The sequence below is a fragment of the Calonectris borealis genome, unplaced genomic scaffold, assembly GCF_964195595.1.
Source record: "Calonectris borealis unplaced genomic scaffold, bCalBor7.hap1.2 HAP1_SCAFFOLD_77, whole genome shotgun sequence".
Taxonomy (NCBI): Eukaryota; Metazoa; Chordata; class Aves; order Procellariiformes; family Procellariidae; genus Calonectris; species Calonectris borealis.
Window position 1 is genome coordinate 605,525 of NW_027441478.1, and position 18,476 is coordinate 624,000.

At 45.8% G+C, this 18,476-nt stretch overlaps 1 protein-coding gene and 1 long non-coding RNA gene across 17 annotated transcripts in view; one reads left to right on the forward strand and one right to left on the reverse strand.

The window, feature by feature from the left end:
• The window catches only part of LOC142076665 (uncharacterized), a 31,003-nt gene extending 18,939 nt beyond the window's left edge, over positions 1–12,064 (reverse strand). For 7 of the 13 annotated variants that reach the window (XM_075139061.1, XM_075139055.1, XM_075139060.1 and 4 more), the window contains exons 1-3: positions 11,968–12,064; positions 2,183–2,294; positions 1,797–1,995 (exon numbers count right to left, since the gene is read on the reverse strand). Coding sequence is in view for 1 of the 13 variants with exons in the window: in XM_075139055.1 (XP_074995156.1) it covers positions 1,797–1,824 (28 nt within the window). In the remaining 12 variants the exon portion in view is untranslated. Of the gene's footprint in view, positions 1–535; positions 578–1,796; positions 1,996–2,182; positions 2,295–2,489; positions 2,682–3,247; positions 3,300–10,798; positions 11,351–11,967 lie in introns of those variants that run through there. The other 6 variants (XM_075139045.1, XM_075139047.1, XM_075139046.1 and 3 more) reach the window with 6 other exon arrangements.
• Positions 12,065–12,151: 87 nt separating this feature from the next.
• LOC142076667 (uncharacterized) lies at positions 12,152–17,596 on the forward strand. 4 transcript variants are annotated; one of them, XR_012671254.1, is made up of 6 exons: positions 12,152–12,988; positions 13,113–13,236; positions 13,608–13,730; positions 14,088–14,206; positions 14,871–14,958; positions 15,857–17,596. It is a non-coding gene; the product is annotated as an uncharacterized LOC142076667 (long non-coding RNA). The 4 variants fall into 4 exon arrangements; XR_012671252.1 differs by lacking the exon at positions 14,088–14,206 and having other exon boundaries at positions 12,156–12,988; positions 14,778–14,958; XR_012671253.1 differs by lacking the exon at positions 14,088–14,206 and having other exon boundaries at positions 12,157–12,988.
• Positions 17,597–18,476: the final 880 nt, after the last annotated feature.

Here is an 18,476-nt window from a genome sequence, read left to right on the forward strand (position 1 = left end):
AAATGGAATATGTAGAAAGCAATCAAGACAGGATTAACAACTACCAACAAGCAAAACAGATTTCCTGGATTTATTCTGGAATCCTATAATCCCTCTCCTAAGGAAGCGATCTGCCTTGAAGATGCAAGACAGTCTGCTGCATTTCTACGCTTGCTCAGCTACATTTTCGTTCATCAGTTAGCACGCAGCCTGGGTTTTAAAAGAGGTTGTACTGGATAGAAGGGTCAGACTTGGATTGAACTATCACGTGAAGTCGAGGGGAGAAGAATACAACAAAACATATTTACCACGAACTGGTATATAGGGGACAAAACAGGAATCCATTTGGCACGGCAGACTTGCCATGCTTTAGATGCTGCCAACATCTCTGTCAGAAGCTGTCGTTATTTTATGGGCTATTGTTATACTCATGAAACAGCCAGCCTTCATTGGCGTGAGGACTGGACTGAGACCCTGTGAATTACTGTGCTCACTGACTCAGTCTGCAGGAACTAAATTAATTAATAATTAGAAAAAAAAAACAACCAAAACCCACCTGTAGCACAAAAGAGGGCCTTCTTCAGAAATGAATGGCGCTCTAGATAAAACAACGGATTAGATGAGTTTCTAATGAATTCTTAAGTTCTCTGTCCTCTGCTTTGGCAGGTGTTGATTCAAGATCTCTCTGTACTCAGAAGCTCTACGGTTGGATATCCCAGCAGGAGCGGTGGGGGACAGCAGCCAGCCAGACCAAGACCTACTACTTGTTCTTTCTGTTAAGTCAATAAACCTTTAGGAGCATAAAAGTTACTCCTCGGACAGAAAAAGCAGAACGGGATGAAGGAAGGGGCTTGAGATTTTTAGAACTCGTCTCCCATATATCATATCCATATAGCACGAAAAACTTTCTTTTGATCACATTTCGCAGCTCCTTCATAGCCAGAAGGAATTTCATCACAGGAATTTTCATACCACTAAACTGGCAAAAAGGTGTACAAGCCTTTTTATCCATCTTTATCCTTTTACACTTGTTCCATAAAACCATTTTCCACTCTCCAGCTCACGATCTCACCAAGCAGAAAAGTCCTATCTGCCACACACTTGTCATAAACTAGGTGGGACATGACAAAGTTTCAGAGACATCAGTGTTTATAAGATTAGAAACTTTAAAACGCAAAGAAGAAAAAAAAAAGAAAAAAGGGTGGTGGGGGAAAACTTATTTTCTACCTTGACTGCTAGGTTCTTAAGCTGCCAGTATTTAGCTTAGAAATCCAACCCTCCAAGGCATAATGGGCAAAAGAGCACGTTTTATGTGAAATTAAATTATGCTTCTCTTGATTTAAATACAAAAAGTGAGCTCCACTGCTACATTCATCCACAAGAACGCCCCCAACTTCACAGACACCCATAAATTATTTTTGTAAACAGCAAATTACTAAACATAGTACGACACTCCATGAAAGAGAAAAAGAATGCACACAATCAGCATCTTCCTTTTTGACCAGAAAATGAAAATCTCTAACAGCAGATAAGCCTGAATTAAAAATCCATCAAATCTAGACCCCACATGGGGTATGGGTTATGATACGCCACATATCTGGACTCAACTCTTGAAAGCAATCATGCACTAAGGACAATTTTAGGTTGTTATGCAGAGGTTTAACTAGAGCCTTGGCAACTTAATCTGGGACACGAATGGTATTTGCATTACACTACCATGTGCAGTAAAGAAAACTGGTCTTGCAGTTCGATTCCAGCGCCGCATCCTCAAACAAAACGAGGCTGCTACCTTTGAGGAACATGGATGGAAATCTCACCTGCCATCCCGAAGTGACGCTGTGGCATTGCTTCACTTTTTGTCACTTTCCTCGGGCTTGGTCAATCTTTTGCAGAGTCTGAAGCCAAGGCCCATAGCTTTTTCCTGTTTGTAACAGCGGATGTCTGGGTCTTCACAGGTCGGTTTGTTGTGGGGCACCGCTTGTACCCCGCCTTTGCCTTCATAAATGCATCCTTCCACTAGAAAAGAAAAGGAAAATTACCAGTCATGCCAGTCATGACATTAGACTATCCACAGGGCAACAGAGTGCACTGCTTGCAAGAGGATTTGGTACAGTAAATAATCCTTAAATATCTTGATTTACTTTCTAGTTGGAATGAAATGAAAACATACGTTTAGCAATAAATGCAGCATGATGCTCCTTACCTTGCACTCGTTCTCTCTAACAGATCTGCCTTGTGGCAGGATCACCGTCGCATGTGTATTGCTCGCTTTCATTTCCGTCTTAATCTGTCAGCTGGCACTTGCCACCTCCAGACTGTAGCAAGGATAAAAACGATTCCGTTTACAAGCAGCACAGCACCCTGTGAACCCGCTCTATGAAGTCCTGTATTTATAGAAATGGCTATAAATAATAAAAATCTGCAGGGACCACTGACCCACATACGTGCCGTATTTTTGGAATAGGGCCTAGGTATTAAATCTACAAACTAAGGACTGCGACACCTCTCACCTTGCCCCTTTCCTCCTTCCCTCCGTTTCGTGTGGGAGCTCGTTCCACCAGTGAAGGCACACCACAAAACCAGCCTCACAGAGGGGAAGGGAGGGGAGGGGCTAAGGGAAGAGGCGGAAAGGAAATACACAGAGAAGCAGCTTTGCCCTCCCTGGTTAAAGCCACAGCCCACTCAGGAATCACCTTTCCCGCCTGCAGAGGGAAAAGCACAGAATCGCTAGCAGTGAAGTACGTAAGCTCTTCGTATCAGCATCGCTGCTTGGAGTAATCGAATTGTTCTGCGGAGTCATTTGACAAGCCGACAGGCTGCTCAACAAATGAGAACCAGAACGCATGCCATTTGCGAGATGAGGCAGCAATAAGCTTCTAATCGGTTCCCAACAAGAGCAATTCAAGTGAGGTGGTGTATTAATGGATTTTGTTCTCTGCAAAGCCAAGAAGCAAACATTAACCGCACTCCCCGAAGGGGAGGGAGCAAACTGAGCGAGGGCAACTCATCGGCCCCTTTCAGAGTTTCAACACTCAAGATAAACGAAAACAAACCCATGTAAAAAGTTAAACAGTGGCCAAGAAGCACTTTTATAAAATGCATATAGGGGCCTGAACCAAACCTCAGAAAGACTTCCAACATTGATTTTCGTGACTGTTAGACCAAGGCCTAGAATGAAGCCAAAGCTTCTGCTTGCCAGGTCATGAGAAGATAACTTAAACGAGCTACACAGTAAAGAGAAAACGCCAAAGGCAATAGCGGAGCTTACTGTTTTCCTCCATTCAACCAACTGTGCAGTAAACCAACTTAACCCAGCCAGCCTAAGTGTTAATGTTAATCTTAATCAACATTAATCTTCAAAGTGTTATCATCCTGTGTATAGCCCTCACCCAGAACTGGGTTAAAAGACCAGTTAATAAGAAACCAGAATGATGAAGCTACTGAGTGGGTGTTTGATTGGAGGAGATCAAGATGTATATGTTTTAATTTAAGAACACTATGGTGATAGATAGTTTAGTTTGTTGTGGATTCTATATTGCTCGCTTCTGTAATTTTAAACAATGAAGACTTGTTGCTTAGAAGTTAGGTAACTAACAGGTGTGTGTTTTAGAAGTAGTGATAATTAATTTTAGCTATGGAAACTATAAACAGACGTGGTCCAAGCATGGCTCAGGGACAAATTGCGACCCTATAAGGTAAAGAGGAAGTAAGTTCATGAAGAGTTCACTACCCTACCGACCACCAGAGACCACCCGAGACCCCCAAGAAGACCCTAAAGGTTTTAGTGCGCATGTGTTTAAGATGATGTAATATTATAATTAGTTCTCGGAAATGTAATGAATATGTAACAAGGAAATTTAAAATATGTATGAGAAGCATGGATATAAACAGAAAGGTGACTAGACCAGGTGTGCTTGATTTGTGGCAAGTCCACCGAGCACCCAGGCCTGAATACAACAATATCTCTCCTGAGCGTGTGGAATTGGTTACTTGCACGCCGGGCACGAATCCGCTTTTCGGACAACAGTTTTTGGCGATCCAGGTGGGACTGCTGGGAAGCCTTGCCCGGATCGACTTGTCGGCTCTTGGTGGGGAGACCCTGCTCTCTGGACTCCAGCGCGCACCGACCTTTTGATCGGGGACTCCGTGAGTATTCTCCCCGACCAGAGCAGGTGAGCGACTCAACGGTGCAACGCTAAGGTAAATGAGATATTGTTCTGGAGTATAAAACTGTGCATGCATTTGGTAAGGAATTGTGGCCACAGGTAAAGAGGTATATTCATATGCGTTTGACAGTGACGACTGGAGTATATGAAGTTGTAGGCGCCAGGGGTAAACCGGTATATTCATATGCGTTTGACAGTGACGACTGGAGTATATGAAGTTGTGGTAAAGAACGTTCTTTTTTGGTAAAGATATGGGAGCTCAACCATCAAAAGTAACACCTTGTTCCCCCTTAGGATGCATCATTAAACATTGGGGAAAATTTGGGGGTGATCCTTTGAGAAAGGATAAATTAATTGAATATTGTACTAAATGGTGGCCAATGTATAAATTAGAAGATGAGGAAAAATGGTCAGAATTGGGAACCTTGCAATATAATACTATTTTACAACTAATGTTATGAGGTACCTTATGTAATTTGTTTTTTTTTTCTTTTTGTTTTGTTTTTTTTTTTCTTTCTTTTCTTTTTTCATAATCTTTTCGATTATGAAATTCGGAAAAAAAAAAATGTAAACTTTTAGGTTTAGATTCTAATGTGATGATGATGATGATGGAAAATAAGGAACCAAAAGTGCACTGTTGTTCTGCATGTAGCATAGGAAAATGATGTTTAAAACTAGGAGAAGAAGAGGAGGATACACAAATGTTAGTACCACCAAGTAAAAATGAAACTTCTGAAACCGAAGCAAGAGGAAGCAATACTTTTAGTCCGATAGCCGGCAGGACTAGAACCCAGCAAGGGTCTGTATTGTTAGCACCCCTTCGCCAGGCAGTGGGCCCAAGGGGGGAGCCAGTATTTGTGAAAGTACCATTTACAACTTCTGATTTAATGAATTGGAAAGAATTAGCAGGATCATACAGAGAGAATCCAGAAAAGGTGTATAGATCCTTTCGAACAATTATTGAAAATCATAATCCAGATTGGAAAGATATTCAAATTCTTTTGAATAATTTGTTTACTCCTGAAGAAAAGAGGGTAGTATTAGAAAAAGCAAATATGGAAAATGAAAGAATAAATGCAAGAGAAGGTCCTGCTCATTTTATGCCAACTCAAGACCCAAATTGGAATCCTAATAGTAATGATGGTAAATTGATGATTAAACAGTATCAACAATTAATTTTGTAAGGAGTAAAGAATGGAATATCCCGCCCAAAGAATTTGGCGAAATTGACTCAAATAATTCAGGAAAAAACAGAGGACCCATCCACCTTTTATGAAGGATTATGTGAGGCAGCTAGGAAATGGACAGACTTAGATCCTGAGAGTGATGAGAATAGAGCAATATTTACTACTTTGTTTGTAGGGCAAGCTGCTCCAGATATTCGAAAGAAATTGCAGAAAGTGGATGGGATTACAGGAATGACTATATCACAGTTAATTGAAATGGCTTATAAGGTGTATAACAATAGGGAAGAGGAGGAAAAGAAAAATCAGGAAAAAGAAAAAATAAAAGATAGGAAACAAAAAGCTGCTATTTTAGCAGCTGCTTTTGTAAATGCCCAAGGATCAGCTGGAGGAAGAGGCAGAAGATATTTGAGAGGTAGAGGTAGAGGGTATTTGAGAGGAAAAGGCAGAGGAGGTAGAGATATGTTTAAACAATATACCCCATTAGGATTTAATCAATGTGCTGTATGCAAGAAACAGGGACACTGGAAGAGTGAGTGTCCGGAGAACAAAGGAGCAGTCGTGACTCAGTCACAGCAGATACCACCTGAAGCTGATTTACTTATGATGGGAGGAGATTCTGAATGATGGGGACCGGGGGTAGAAAATGATATTTTCCCAGCTGAGCCCCTGGTTCCAGTAAAGCTGGGAGATGAAGTAGTCGATTTTTTAGTAGATATTGGAGCAAAATATTCTGTTATAAATACATGTAAAGGACCAATGAGTAAATTTAATGTATCTATTGTTGGGGTCACGGGAAAGAAGGAGATAAGGCCTTTTTTGAAACCTTTAAAATGTAAAATTGGAGGAAAAACACTGATGCATGAATTTTTATATATACCGGAATGCACCATGCCTCTCTTAGGACGGGATTTATTGAATAAATTGGGAGCACAAATCAACTTTAAAAAAGGAAGAATCCAAGTTCATTTTCCTGAAGCTAATGCCTGGCAAGCCCAAGTTTATTTATTACAGACAAACACAGATGAATCTGAAGAAATTCCAGAAGAGATTAAAGATGCAGTTTACCCTTTTGTTTGGGCAACAGAGAAACCAGGAAGAGCGAAAAATGTGGAACCGGTAAAAGTTGAATTGAAAACAGGAGCTCGACCGGTAAGAAAGAAACAGTATCCTATTAGTATAGAAGCCAGAAAAGGTTTGGAACCAATAATAAATACTTTTCTTAAACACGGACTTTTAAGAGAATGTCAATCTGATTATAATACTCCTGTCCTTCCAGTGAAAAAGTCACATAACCAAGGATATAGGCTGGTTCAAGATTTAAGAGCGATAAACCAGTTAGTGGTGGACATTCATCCAATAGTCCCTAATCCATATACGCTGTTAACAACTATCAATGAATCAAATGCATATTTCTCTGTTATAGATTTGAAAGATGCTTTCTTTTGTATACCTCTGGAAGAAAACAGCCAAAAGATTTTTGCCTTTGAATGGGAAGATCCGTCGACTGGGAAGAGGACTCAGCTCTGCTGGACCGTGCTGCCACAAGGGTTTAAAAATAGCCCAACCATCTTTGGAGCAGCTCTGAATAAGGAACTGGAACAGTGGTCCGGTAAGGAAGATCAAATCACCCTCCTTCAATATGTTGATGACATCCTATTGGGAGCAGATACTACTGAGATCTGCAAAGCAAAGACTGTTAGCCTCCTAAACTTTTTGGGAATGGCCGGGTATAGGGTGTCAGAGAAGAAAGCACAAATTGCAAAACAAACTGTAATTTATTTGGGGTTTGAGATTTCCCAAGGACAGCGAAGATTGGGAAATGGTAGAAAAGAAGCCATTTGCAGGATGGCACCCCCTCAATCTAAAAGAGACTTGAGAGGATTTTTAGGAATGGCTGGATGGTGTCGCCTTTGGATTCCAAATTATGGTTTGATGGCAAAACCACTGTATGAGGCAACCAAAGGCCCTGAAGAATTGTTAGAATGGACTCCAGAGTGCCGAAAAAGTTTTGATGACATTAAACAGACTTTAATGAAAGCTCCAGCTTTAGGACTTCCAAATCTGACCAAACCCTTTGAGCTATCTGTTCATGAGAAGAGACATGTAGCTATGGGGGTTTTGACTCAACTTTTGGGAGACTGGAAAAGACCAGTGGCTTACTTTTCCAAACAATTAGATAAAGTAAGCTCAGGATGGCCTAGCTGCTTGCGGGCAGTTGCGGCAACAGTTCTCATCATTCAAGAAGCTAGAAAATTGACATTGGGACAGAAAAGAACGGTTCATGTCCCGCATGCGGTACTTGCAGTACTGGAACAAAAAGGACATCATTGGTTAACCCCTAGTCGTTTGTTACAATATCAGGCTTTGTTAGTGGAACAAGACGACATCATTTTGAAAGTGAGTACAATTTTAAATCCTGCCTCTTTAATGTCAAGTGAAAAAGAGAGTGATCTTAACCATGATTGTTTACAAGTTATCGAACAGGTGTATGCCAGCAGGCCAGATCTGAAAGATGGCCCTCTCCAAACTCCGGATGAAGAATTATTTACTGATGGAAGCAGCTTTGTTGTAAAAGGAGAAAGGAGGGCTGGTTATGCCGTGGTAACTTTAACTGAAGATCGAGAAGTAAAAGCATTACCTCCAAATACATCCGCCCAGAAAGCAGAAATTATAGCCCTCACAAAAGCCTTAAATTTGGCTAAAGGTAAAAGAGTTAACATCTATACAGATTCTAAATATGCTTTTGGAGTTGTGCATGCTCATGGAGCAATATGGAAGGAGCGAGGACTTTTATCTGCTAGCGGTACCCCTTTAAAATATGGAACCGAGATTTTGAATTTGTTGGAAGCAGTACAGAAACCTAAAGAAGTTGCGGTGATTCATTGTAAAGCTCATCAAAAAGGGGACTCAAAAGTAATACAAGGAAATCGAAAAGCACATGAGGCTGCTAAACGTGTAGCATTAAATACTATGATTTATGTTTTAATTCCATCAAAAGAAATTCAGGTGGAATCCCCAAATTATAGTGAGAAAGAAAATAAATTAGCTATGCTATTACATTGTAAGAAAAATGATCAAGGATGGTGGATAACTTCACATGGACAATGTATAGTAACCCCTGAAATTATGAAGAAATTAATGGTCAAAACCCATGCTGAAACACATATGGGAGCAGAGGCAATGGTGGAATCAGTAAGACGATATGCGATAGGAACCAAAATGTTATTGATTGCTAAAAGTGTGAGTAATAAATGTGAGATTTGTCTTAGGAACAATCCGAAAATACAAATCCGACCCCCTCCTGGAGAGGTAAAAAGAGGCATAACTTCCGGTGAGTATTGGCAAATAGATTTTTCAGAGTTACCGCGATGTAACCAATACCGATATCTATTGATATTGGTAGATACCTTCTCTGGATGGCCGGAAGCTTTCCCGTGTCGAACCAACAAGGCAAAAGAGGTTGTGAAACATTTGTTGAAAGAAATAATTTCAAGGTTTGGAGTCCCTTTAGAAATGTCCTCTGATAGAGGCCCACATTTTGTAGCAGAGGTTATTAAAAATGTGAAGAACCAAATATTAAAGAAACAAATTCCTCAAATATATCCAGAAGCTCAGTGGAAATAGATTGAAGCTTTACCATTTGCCTTGTTAAGAATTAGGGTGACCCCGAGAGTTAGAGAAAAAGTAAGTTTATTTGAAATTTTGTATGGTAAACCTTATGATCCTTAATCTAACAGGAAGATCTAAACAAATGCATGTAACAGGAGAAAAAGTATTAACTGAATATCTTTTATCTTTGAGTAAGGTGTTGAATTCTTTGCATAAGTATGTCCCTTTGAAGACACCTTTACCTCTTGAATTTCCAGTACACTCATTTAATCCAGGGGATCAAGTTTATTTGCGAATGTGGAAGGATGACCCTCTTGGAGAAAAGTGGAAAGGACCTTTCCAGGTGCTGTTAACAACAAACACTGCTGTGAAACTGGAAGGAATAGATTCTTGGATTCATTATACGAGGATTAAGAAAATTCCACCTGGACTGTGGACATCTGTATTTAAGGAACCATTGAAGTTAACTTTGCGGCGTGTTCAATGAGATACTGGAGATGCTGCTAAATTAGTGTAACAATTTGATTTTGAACAGAATTAAATTAGAGAGAGAGGGAAGATGTGGAATGTGTTGTTGTTAATAATAACGATCAGTCAGATTGATTCTCAATTTTTGTTATAGAAATCAAAATATCTGGGAACTTTTAGCCCGAGAAGTAACCAACATGTCTTCCTTTTGTATTGCAGCCGAGAATTTTGTGGGAGGGATGTATAGTTCTTGTTTGGTAGGAAAAGGTATAAATTATACCTCCCAAGCACTTTCGACTATTGGTATGGAAATGACACAAATAAGAGAAGCCACACTTGAAAACAGGGCTGCAATTGACTATTTACTTTTAAGACACAATCATGGTTGTGAAGAATTTAAAGGAATGTGTTGTTTTAATTTGAGTGATAATTTACAGTTAGTAGAGAAGAAAATCCAACAAATAAAAGATTTGGCATATGGGTTTAAAGAACGGGAAGGATTTAGATTTTTCTTGGTTGTTCTCGTGGCTTCCAAATTTAAATTGGCTTAAACAATTATTTTTGTTTGTGGTACTGATCGTTATTTTAGTTATGATTATATGTTGTATGATTCAATTTGTATCTTTTTGTAGAAAATAAGTATTGTGAGACTCATGATGCTTAACATCATAAGTCTCAAAGGGGGGAATTGTTAATGTTAATCTTAATCAACATTAATCTTCAAAGTGTTATCATCCTGTGTATAGCCCTCACCCAGAACTGGGTTAAAAGACCAGTTAATAAGAAACCAGAATGATGAAGCTACTGAGTGGGTGTTTGATTGGAGGAGATCAAGATGTATATGTTTTAATTTAAGAACACTATGGTGATAGATAGTTTAGTTTGTTGTGGATTCTATATTGCTCGCTTCTGTAATTTTAAACAATGAAGACTTGTTGCTTAGAAGTTAGGTAACTAACAGGTGTGTGTTTTAGAAGTAGTGATAATTAATTTTAGCTATGGAAACTATAAACAGACGTGGTCCAAGCATGGCTCAGGGACAAATTGCGACCCTATAAGGTAAAGAGGAAATAAGTTCATGAAGAGTTCACTACCCTACCGACCACCAGAGACCACCCGAGACCCCCAAGAAGACCCTAAAGGTTTTAGTGCGCATGTGTTTAAGATGATGTAATATTATAATTAGTTCTCGGAAATGTAATGAATATGTAACAAGGAAATTTAAAATATGTATGAGAAGCATGGATATAAACAGAAAGGTGACTAGACCAGGTGTGCTTGATTTGTGGCAAGTCCACCGAGCACCCAGGCCTGAATACAACAATATCTCTCCTGAGCGTGTGGAATTGGTTACTTGCACGCCGGGCACGAACCCGCTTTTCGGACAACATAAGGACGTCTCTAAAGTCACTTAAAAAAAAAAAAAAAAAGCTAAGTCCTTATCCTGGAATGTAAAGACACCACCTTGGTTCCCACGCAGAGCGGCAGAGATGGCCCAGCAGGGTCATGTCCCCATGTTCCAGGTCAGATAAAAAAAGCACAGGATATGTTTGTGGGGTCGGTTTGATGTATCCCTTCCGTTTTGTGAAAGCTTGGGGAAGCATGCGTTATGCGGTAGGACCGGTGTGACTTTAGATCTGAGGTTAAAAAAGGTGCTGCACTTCAGTGCAACTCCCTGAGTTGCTTTCATCACCAAATAAAAAAAGATTTGCTTTCTCCAGTGTGGGGGGAACAGGAGCTCGCAAGGGGATTCCAGCTACACCGCAGGGTAGCAGTTACCACGTGCTTAACTTCAAAGCTATGCTTAAATCCCACCAAGTGGCTATTAAAGGTCACAGGAATCCCAGAGATCTAACATAAAAAAAAATCCCCAGAAAATACCACACAAAAAACCGGGTTCGCATTACACGTTACCCCTCACCCCGCGAACTCGCCAGACTCCAGCTGGGAAGCCAGAAGATTTGTCCCCTCCCACCCTCCGGCGGCTGCCAAAGCAGCGGCAGAGCAAGGACAGCAAGCTCCCGCTCGGGCTGACTGGACCTGCCAAACCACTGGCCGAGCACCGGTGGCGGGGAGAAGCGTTCAGCTCTGCCTCGGAACGGCAGCAGCCTGGATTCATCAGGCTGCTCCCTGCAGGAAACAATCCCAACTGCCTGGATCTTGCCGATGCAAGGACGCATTTAAAGATGAAGTGTTTTCGAGCGAGGGAAACAAGGCCTGAGCAATAATAATCAGGCTGGCAATTTTCCAAGGCAGCTGAATATTCCCAGTCCCCGAACAGGGCAGCTGGAGTGAAAGCCCCGGGAGAGTTAACAGAAAAACACACTACTCCTATTACTGCAGTAACGAAAAATGCTGGGGTGGCTCAGGGGGGCTCTGGGAGTCGGGCTGCCCGGTGCCTGTGCCCGGGGGGGTCTGTCTCCGTCTCCCTCCCCTCCCCAGCTCTCGGGTCACTCCCGGGGCTGCCCCGGCCGGCCCGGCTCCAGCGGACCGGGACCCCATCACACCGGGCCGTTTGGAGCGCTTCCCCACCACCCCCGGGCGGCCCCAGCCCTCACCTCAGCCGAGCCGCAGCTGGAGCAGAGGCTGCGCCTCCCGAGACCAACATGGCCGCCGCGAAGCTCAGTGTGGGGAACTGACCGCTCCCAGCATGCCCCGGGAACCAACATGGCCGCCGGGCAGCCCCGCGCCCCAGGACTACAGCTCCCAGCATGCCCTGGTGCACACCCTCTCCCAGCATGCCACGGGGCGCCCCTTCCCGCTCTCTGGCCCTGCGGGGACACCGGCCCCAGCCCGGCCCCGCCCCCCCCGGCCCCATGGCCGCCTCCCCGGGGCTGCCCCGCCCCCGGTCCGGAGCCCCGGTGGAGCCGGGAGGAGGAGGGGAGAGGGGCAGAGCGGCGGGGGGGGGTGGGGCAGGGCGGTGGCGTGGCCGGAGAGGCACGGGAGACGGACAGAGGGACAGAGAGAGGCGACAGAGAAGGAGAGAAGAGCGATGGCCTCCAGGGTGGAGGCGTAGGAGGAGCAGAAAGGGCCGGGGCAGACAGGGAGGAATTTAGAAAAAATAGGGACAAGGAGCCAGACAGAGTGAGAAAGAGGAAGAAGAAAAGAGCAAAGGGCTACCGGGTGCAAAGGGAGCAGTTAAAAAATGGGGACCCAGAGCCTGACCGAGAGGGACAGAGAAAGACCAAAAATACCAGTTCTGGGCAATTGCTCCCATTTCCTGAGCACGGCCCAGGAACTGCATTAGCGGGAGCCTCAAAATACGTGCTGCCGGCAAAAGCCCTGCCTTGGGCCCAATCCTGCACCCTAATATTGGTGATGAACATCGCCTTGCAGGGGGGCCAGGGCCAGGGCAAAGAAAAACCCGTCGGGGGGGTGCGGGTGGAATCGCCCAGCTGTTTTCTTGTTTGTTGGTTGGTTTTGCTTTTTTAAAACAATACTATTTAAGCTCTTAATACGACCTGCAAGGCAACAGGAACGAGGCATACCAGACTGGGCACGTTTGAAGCCCGACCCCATTCAACAGCCGCACAAACCACCGCTCACTGCCGCGGCGCACACTCCACCGCCTGCCTGCAGGTACAGGCAGCCCCCCTGTTTCTGGAGCCGTCCCCAGGAGCGGCACCACCAGGCAGCTCAGAAAACGTGCTGCCAGCAAAAACTTGAGCACAGCTTAATTCTGGGCAATTTTTCCTCACTTTAGGCCTGCTGGTTAAAGACTCGTCCATCGAGAGATGGCTCAGGACCACGCCAGGGCCGGCGGCGCTGCTTTCTGGATCCCGTGGTGGCGATGGGCAGAGGGACAGGCGATCAGATCCTGGGGCCAGGTACGCGTGCGGGGTGTCGGGGTCACCCCCGCCTGGTTTTTCCCAGCGAAGCCCCAGCCAGTGCCAGCCCCGTGCTGCAGCCCCGGGGCTGAGGCTCAAGGATCCGGGCGTTTCTGCGGGTGCTGCACCCGGCCAGACCCCGCCGCCGGCTGCCAGCTGCCCTGGGCTTCCCCCCGTTGTCTTCAGCTCTGCTTTCTGCCAGCAGCTGGGGCACAGCAGAACGTCTTGCCTGCGCTCCACAGCCATCCTGACCCACGTCTGCAGCTCGTACGTGGTGTCCACGTGATTTGGGGGTGGCAGGTCTCTGTTGTGGCACCCTGGGAACGGGGGCAAAGCAAACCCAATCCCTCCCTTCCAATCTTTGTCCCCAGGGTGACTGAGAAGATACCTACCGTGTGCCGGAGAGCATCCTGTGGGGAGGTGACAGCCGTTGGCAGAGCGGCGCCAAGACCCGCCTGACAGCAAAGGCGCCCGGTAGCCTCAGAGCAGCCCAGGTGAGCTGTTTCTCTTGGAGACCAGCAAAGCAGCCTTCCTCCGCCCCTGGTTTTGGTGAGATATGGAGCAGCACAAAGATGTTTCTCAGGCATCCAGGCCTGAGGAGGATTTCCCAGTGCCCCCGTGAGAGATCCTGCTCCTGGAAGCACCTCCCCATACAGCAAAGGCCGTATCCAGCCACCCGGCTCTGGGCGTAGCTGCCCCGAAGGGTGTCTCAGGGTGGACGGGGTCATCTGCCTGGTGGCTCTGACAGAGAAATGATGAGCTGAAGCCCCGTGGTCATTGCCGGCTGGTTCAAAGTCCCCGAGTGCCTCAGCCTTTCTCCCTGAGAGTGTTTAACCCAGGCACTTTTTCAGGGCATGACGGATGATGTGAAGGTGGATGCTGGTGATGTCCTGGTGGCTCTGTCCCACTTCAAAGTTGTGATGTCTGAGATCTGGGGCCACCTGAAGGCTCTGGCGGAGATCTCCAGGGAGTTTGTGTTCAATGTTTTGATACCTTAAGGCTACAATGTCCTAGGGTCATGGGGTGCTAGGGTTACAGGATGCTAGGGCTATGGGGTTCTAGGGTTATGCAGTGCCAGGGTAACAGTTTTCTAGGGTTATCATGTCCCCTGTCTGCACTTAGGGAGAGCTAGAGTTATTGGGTGCTAGGGTTATGGGGTTCTAGGCTTACAGTGTGCTAGGGTTATGGGGTGGTAGGGTAACAGGATGCCAGAGTGTAAGTGGGCTAGGGTTAATGTTATGGACAGTATCTGGGCTTTTTGGTCCTGGCTTCCCTGAGTTGTTTGGGGTTTTTATGCCTTCACGTGTGTTCTGGATGTTTTTTGGAGGTCCTATTTTAGCTTGTTTTCTTTTTAGGGTTCGGACTGGGGACTCTGGTTTGTGCATGATGTGTCTTCTAGTTGTTTTTTTGCTGTTCTGGTGACTTGTTTTGCATTTTCTGTCTTGTAACCATCATTTCTGGTCTAATATGGCTGTCCGGGTCGGCTGCTGTCGCTTCTGTTGCTGTCCAACTCATTTCCAATGGATGTTGGACTGTTTTAGGTAGGTGTGGATTATTTGCGGTCGATGGAGAACGACTGCCAGATGACTAACGGGCCCTGTCGGAAGGCTAAGCGTACTTCTCCGTTTGTGTAGACTTTCAAAGACACAGTCATTTCCCCTGCCTTGAGGAAGAGTCATGGGAAGACACCAACCGCACGGAAGGACAAGGGTTTTGCCTAGGGTACGTGGCTTTTTGGTTTCTGCTTTTGAGTAAGCAACCTGCAAAGAGGCTGCTGTCATTAAGTTTAGTGGCATTTTGTGAAGTCCTGAGTTGAGTATGGCGTGACTTGAAACATGGCTGAAAAAATGGTAGAGGTTTGTCTGCATGTTCTGGCTGCTTCGGGTTTGCATGTCTGCTCGTGGTGGTGAATTCATACTGTCCTTAGCTCCTACCTCAAGGCAGGACGTGTGCTTAGGGTGAGGTTGGTGCGAATCTGTATTTCAAATAGACTTCTTGATCATTTTGAATTTTGGGGGGCCAGCTTCTTCTCAGATCTGTTCAGTCATCCTTGGTTTTGCCTCTTCACGTAACTGGTGAAGAGCTCGTAGGAGGAGCAGGAGAAGGGTCAGCACTGCCGTTTCCATGTTGGTCGCTTGTGCTGCAGTTATCAGGGTTATCTTCCACCCGCAGTTTCTTTGCAGGAATCTCGTTAAGCCACTTGTCCATTTTGTGAGGGGTAGCGGACTTAATGGGAGACCTTTTGTTCCTCATTAGTGGCTCAGGGATTTACCTGTTGTTTTTTGTTTGTTTGTTTGCTTTTTATTTGCTGTGCTTAATTTAAAAAGCTTGTGGTAGCTCTTTGGATTTCTGTCTTTAAAGAAAGTCTCTAGGATTTCTACCCAGGAGTGAAGTGTCCAGAAAAGACTGTCCTTGTACGCTGCTGTCAGCCTTCAGTTTAGAGAAATGGCTGGTAGTGGTGAATGTTTAACGGTAATGTAACTCAAATGCATCTTGAATATTCAAGCTTTGCCTTTGTTCCTGATATGCCTGGGGGACGATTCTCAGCAGGTCATAAACAGTGTGTTCTGCTGTGTTTTAGCCGTTCAAAATAGTGTATCACCAGAAGTGTCTTCCTTAGGCCTACACAGAGCAAGAACCTCCAGTAGCAAGGGCATGCTGACCCTTGGGCAGCTTCAAAGCGACAGGTAAATATAAACAGGTTAACAAACTAGACCTGTGGTAGCAGTGCGTGCATCCAAGTCCACCTGACTCTCCACACTTTCTCAGCACGTCACAGCTTTTCGTGGGTGAGGGTGGATGGAGTCCCTATAAGCAGGTGTTGTAACTGGCCAGGCAGTTGACCTAAAGAAATGAAAAATTACCTTTGAAGGGAATGGCGTGCCTTTAGATGTAGGGCTGTATTGCCTTTTCCTTCCTTGGTCTGAGCACAGTGTGCTGAGAGGTGTTTCCCTCTGGGGGAGGGAAACTCATCCAACAGCCATCATCAGCCTCAGGGCTTGTGGTCCTTGATGGAGGCCTAAGTGCTTGGGACAGTTTGACCTGTGTTTCTCATTCTGCTCCCAGGTTTTTCCTTTAATGGTTGCTCTCTAGTTTATTTGTCTTTATAGTGTTTTGTAAATATTCTCTCTTCTCCATAGCTCTGAGCACTGAACTACGTGTTCCTTTTTCTGAAAACCCATAAATAGCTTTGGAGTTTACCTTGGGAGCAGAGAAAATGGGGACTCCTTAGAGTTGAGAAGAGAATCTAATATGAGAAACGCTTCAGTGATACACATCTTCTGAGGTTGAAAGTACCTCAGATTTAACTTTTTGGTTGTTTTTGCATTCTTTAGCAATATCTACTTAAAAGTCTACTTCAGCAAAAGAAGAAGAAATGACTTCGCTTTCTGTGTCTGACTAAAAGAACTAACCTGAACATAGAGAAAACTGATGTGAAGAGCCATTTTTGGGGGTTATTGGGTACCACATCTGACTTGTCGAGCTTTCCCTGTGCGTGGGGTGGTGGTTTGTACACGGCATTGCCCAATTTTCTTTCTGAACTGAACAAGTTACTCTTTCACAGCTTTTTTTAGTAGTCTTTCACTTGACGTGCAACTTCTTGCTCTTCACGTGTCAGCTAACGGCTTCCAAAAAGACAGGAGGTGACTCGGCAAGAAGGTGGGACGTTCCTGCGTTCGTTTCTGGCATCTGATGCTCGGTCCACCTCCTGTCAGTTGCCAGATGCAAGGCAAAGGGCTTCTCCTCATTAGAAATTACTTGTCTGATTTCAGAAATGGTCTACGTACACTTGAAAATGAAACTTTTCCTAATCTCTTTGTGCACTAGTAGAGAAGCAGTGGGGATTTTTCAGGGCTGTGCCTGTGGAAGAACCTTTAGGAAATCCTATCCCTTGGCTCTCAGATGGGGAATGAAGAGTTTGAGAAAGTCATGGGTGTTTCTGGTGTTCCCCAAAGCAGTGGGTTCAGCTGCTGCAGAACCTGGACATTCCTCTGAGTACGAACAGAGGAGGGGATAAAGGGTCTTCAGAGGCTGTTTCTTCCCAGGGGCTTTGTGAGCAGAAAACTCGCCCTGAAACTTCTCCTCCTGAAAGGTTTGCTATGCTCTGTACCGGCTGCTCCATTTTGGATCGTTCTTACAAAAACAAATGGGGTTTTTGTTGCTCCTATGTGTTTTTTCCCCTCTCTGCGATGTGAAATGCCTCTGTTTTGGAGAAAACAATCAGGTCCCTCTGGATGGCATCCCTTCCCTCGAGCGTATCGACTGCACCACTCAGCTTGGTGTCACCTGCAACCTTGCTGAGAGTGCACTCGACTCCCACTATCCATGCCATCGATATTAAACCGTATCGGTCCCAGTATGGACGCTTGAGGGACACCGCTCCTTGCTGGTTTCACGTTGGGCATTGGGCCACTGACTGTTGCTCTTTGGTTAACGCTTTCCCTTCCGCATGAGGAGCTGGGGAGGCTGTTGGGGGCGGGACGGAACACGGGGAGCCCCCGCATTCCCTCCTGGGAGACCCCCAGACAGAAGGCCAGAGCCGGCAACCCCAGAGAGTCCTTAGCAGCCAACAGACAGAACGGACCATGGCGCTGCCAGCCCTGCGGCTCTCACTGTGCAGCCCCCAGGCCCCCCTAGGCGCCCCAGGTGCTTCAGCCTTTTGTCCGTCCCAAAACCTTCTACCCCCAAGGTAGGGACCGACCCTGACCCCTGCAGCCCAGGGACGCTCTTGGGGGAAGGAGCGGAGGTGAGCACTGACCATTACTCCTGTGTCTCTCTCTGGCTCAGCCAACCTGTGCCGCTGCCTGGGCAGGAGCAGCCCTTCCCGGCAGCCTGGGCACCCGCGGCGCGGATGGCACCCCAGGCACCCCCAGCAGTTATGGCATCCCCAGCAGATATGGCCATGTCTCCCATTTCACCTGCTATAAGCGAGTCTCCTCCCTGATCTGCAACCCTGTCCCACTGACACAGCAGCTCAGCCCACGGGGAGTGCCCCGGCCACAAGCTCCCCACGTGCCAGGCACAGAGCTGGGGGACGTCGATGATCGGGGCTGGCTCGGCGGGTGCCCCTGGAGGGTTACCCCGGCCCGGCACAGCTCCCCCTCAGCCATGCAGGTCTGCAGATGGCTCCATGCAGCTGCTTCTTTGACCCCCGAGTCTTCCACATCCAGTGGACGAGCACCAACCCGCCTCCACCAGCCATTGCCACACCCGGCCACGGCGCTGCTCCTCTGCCAGGT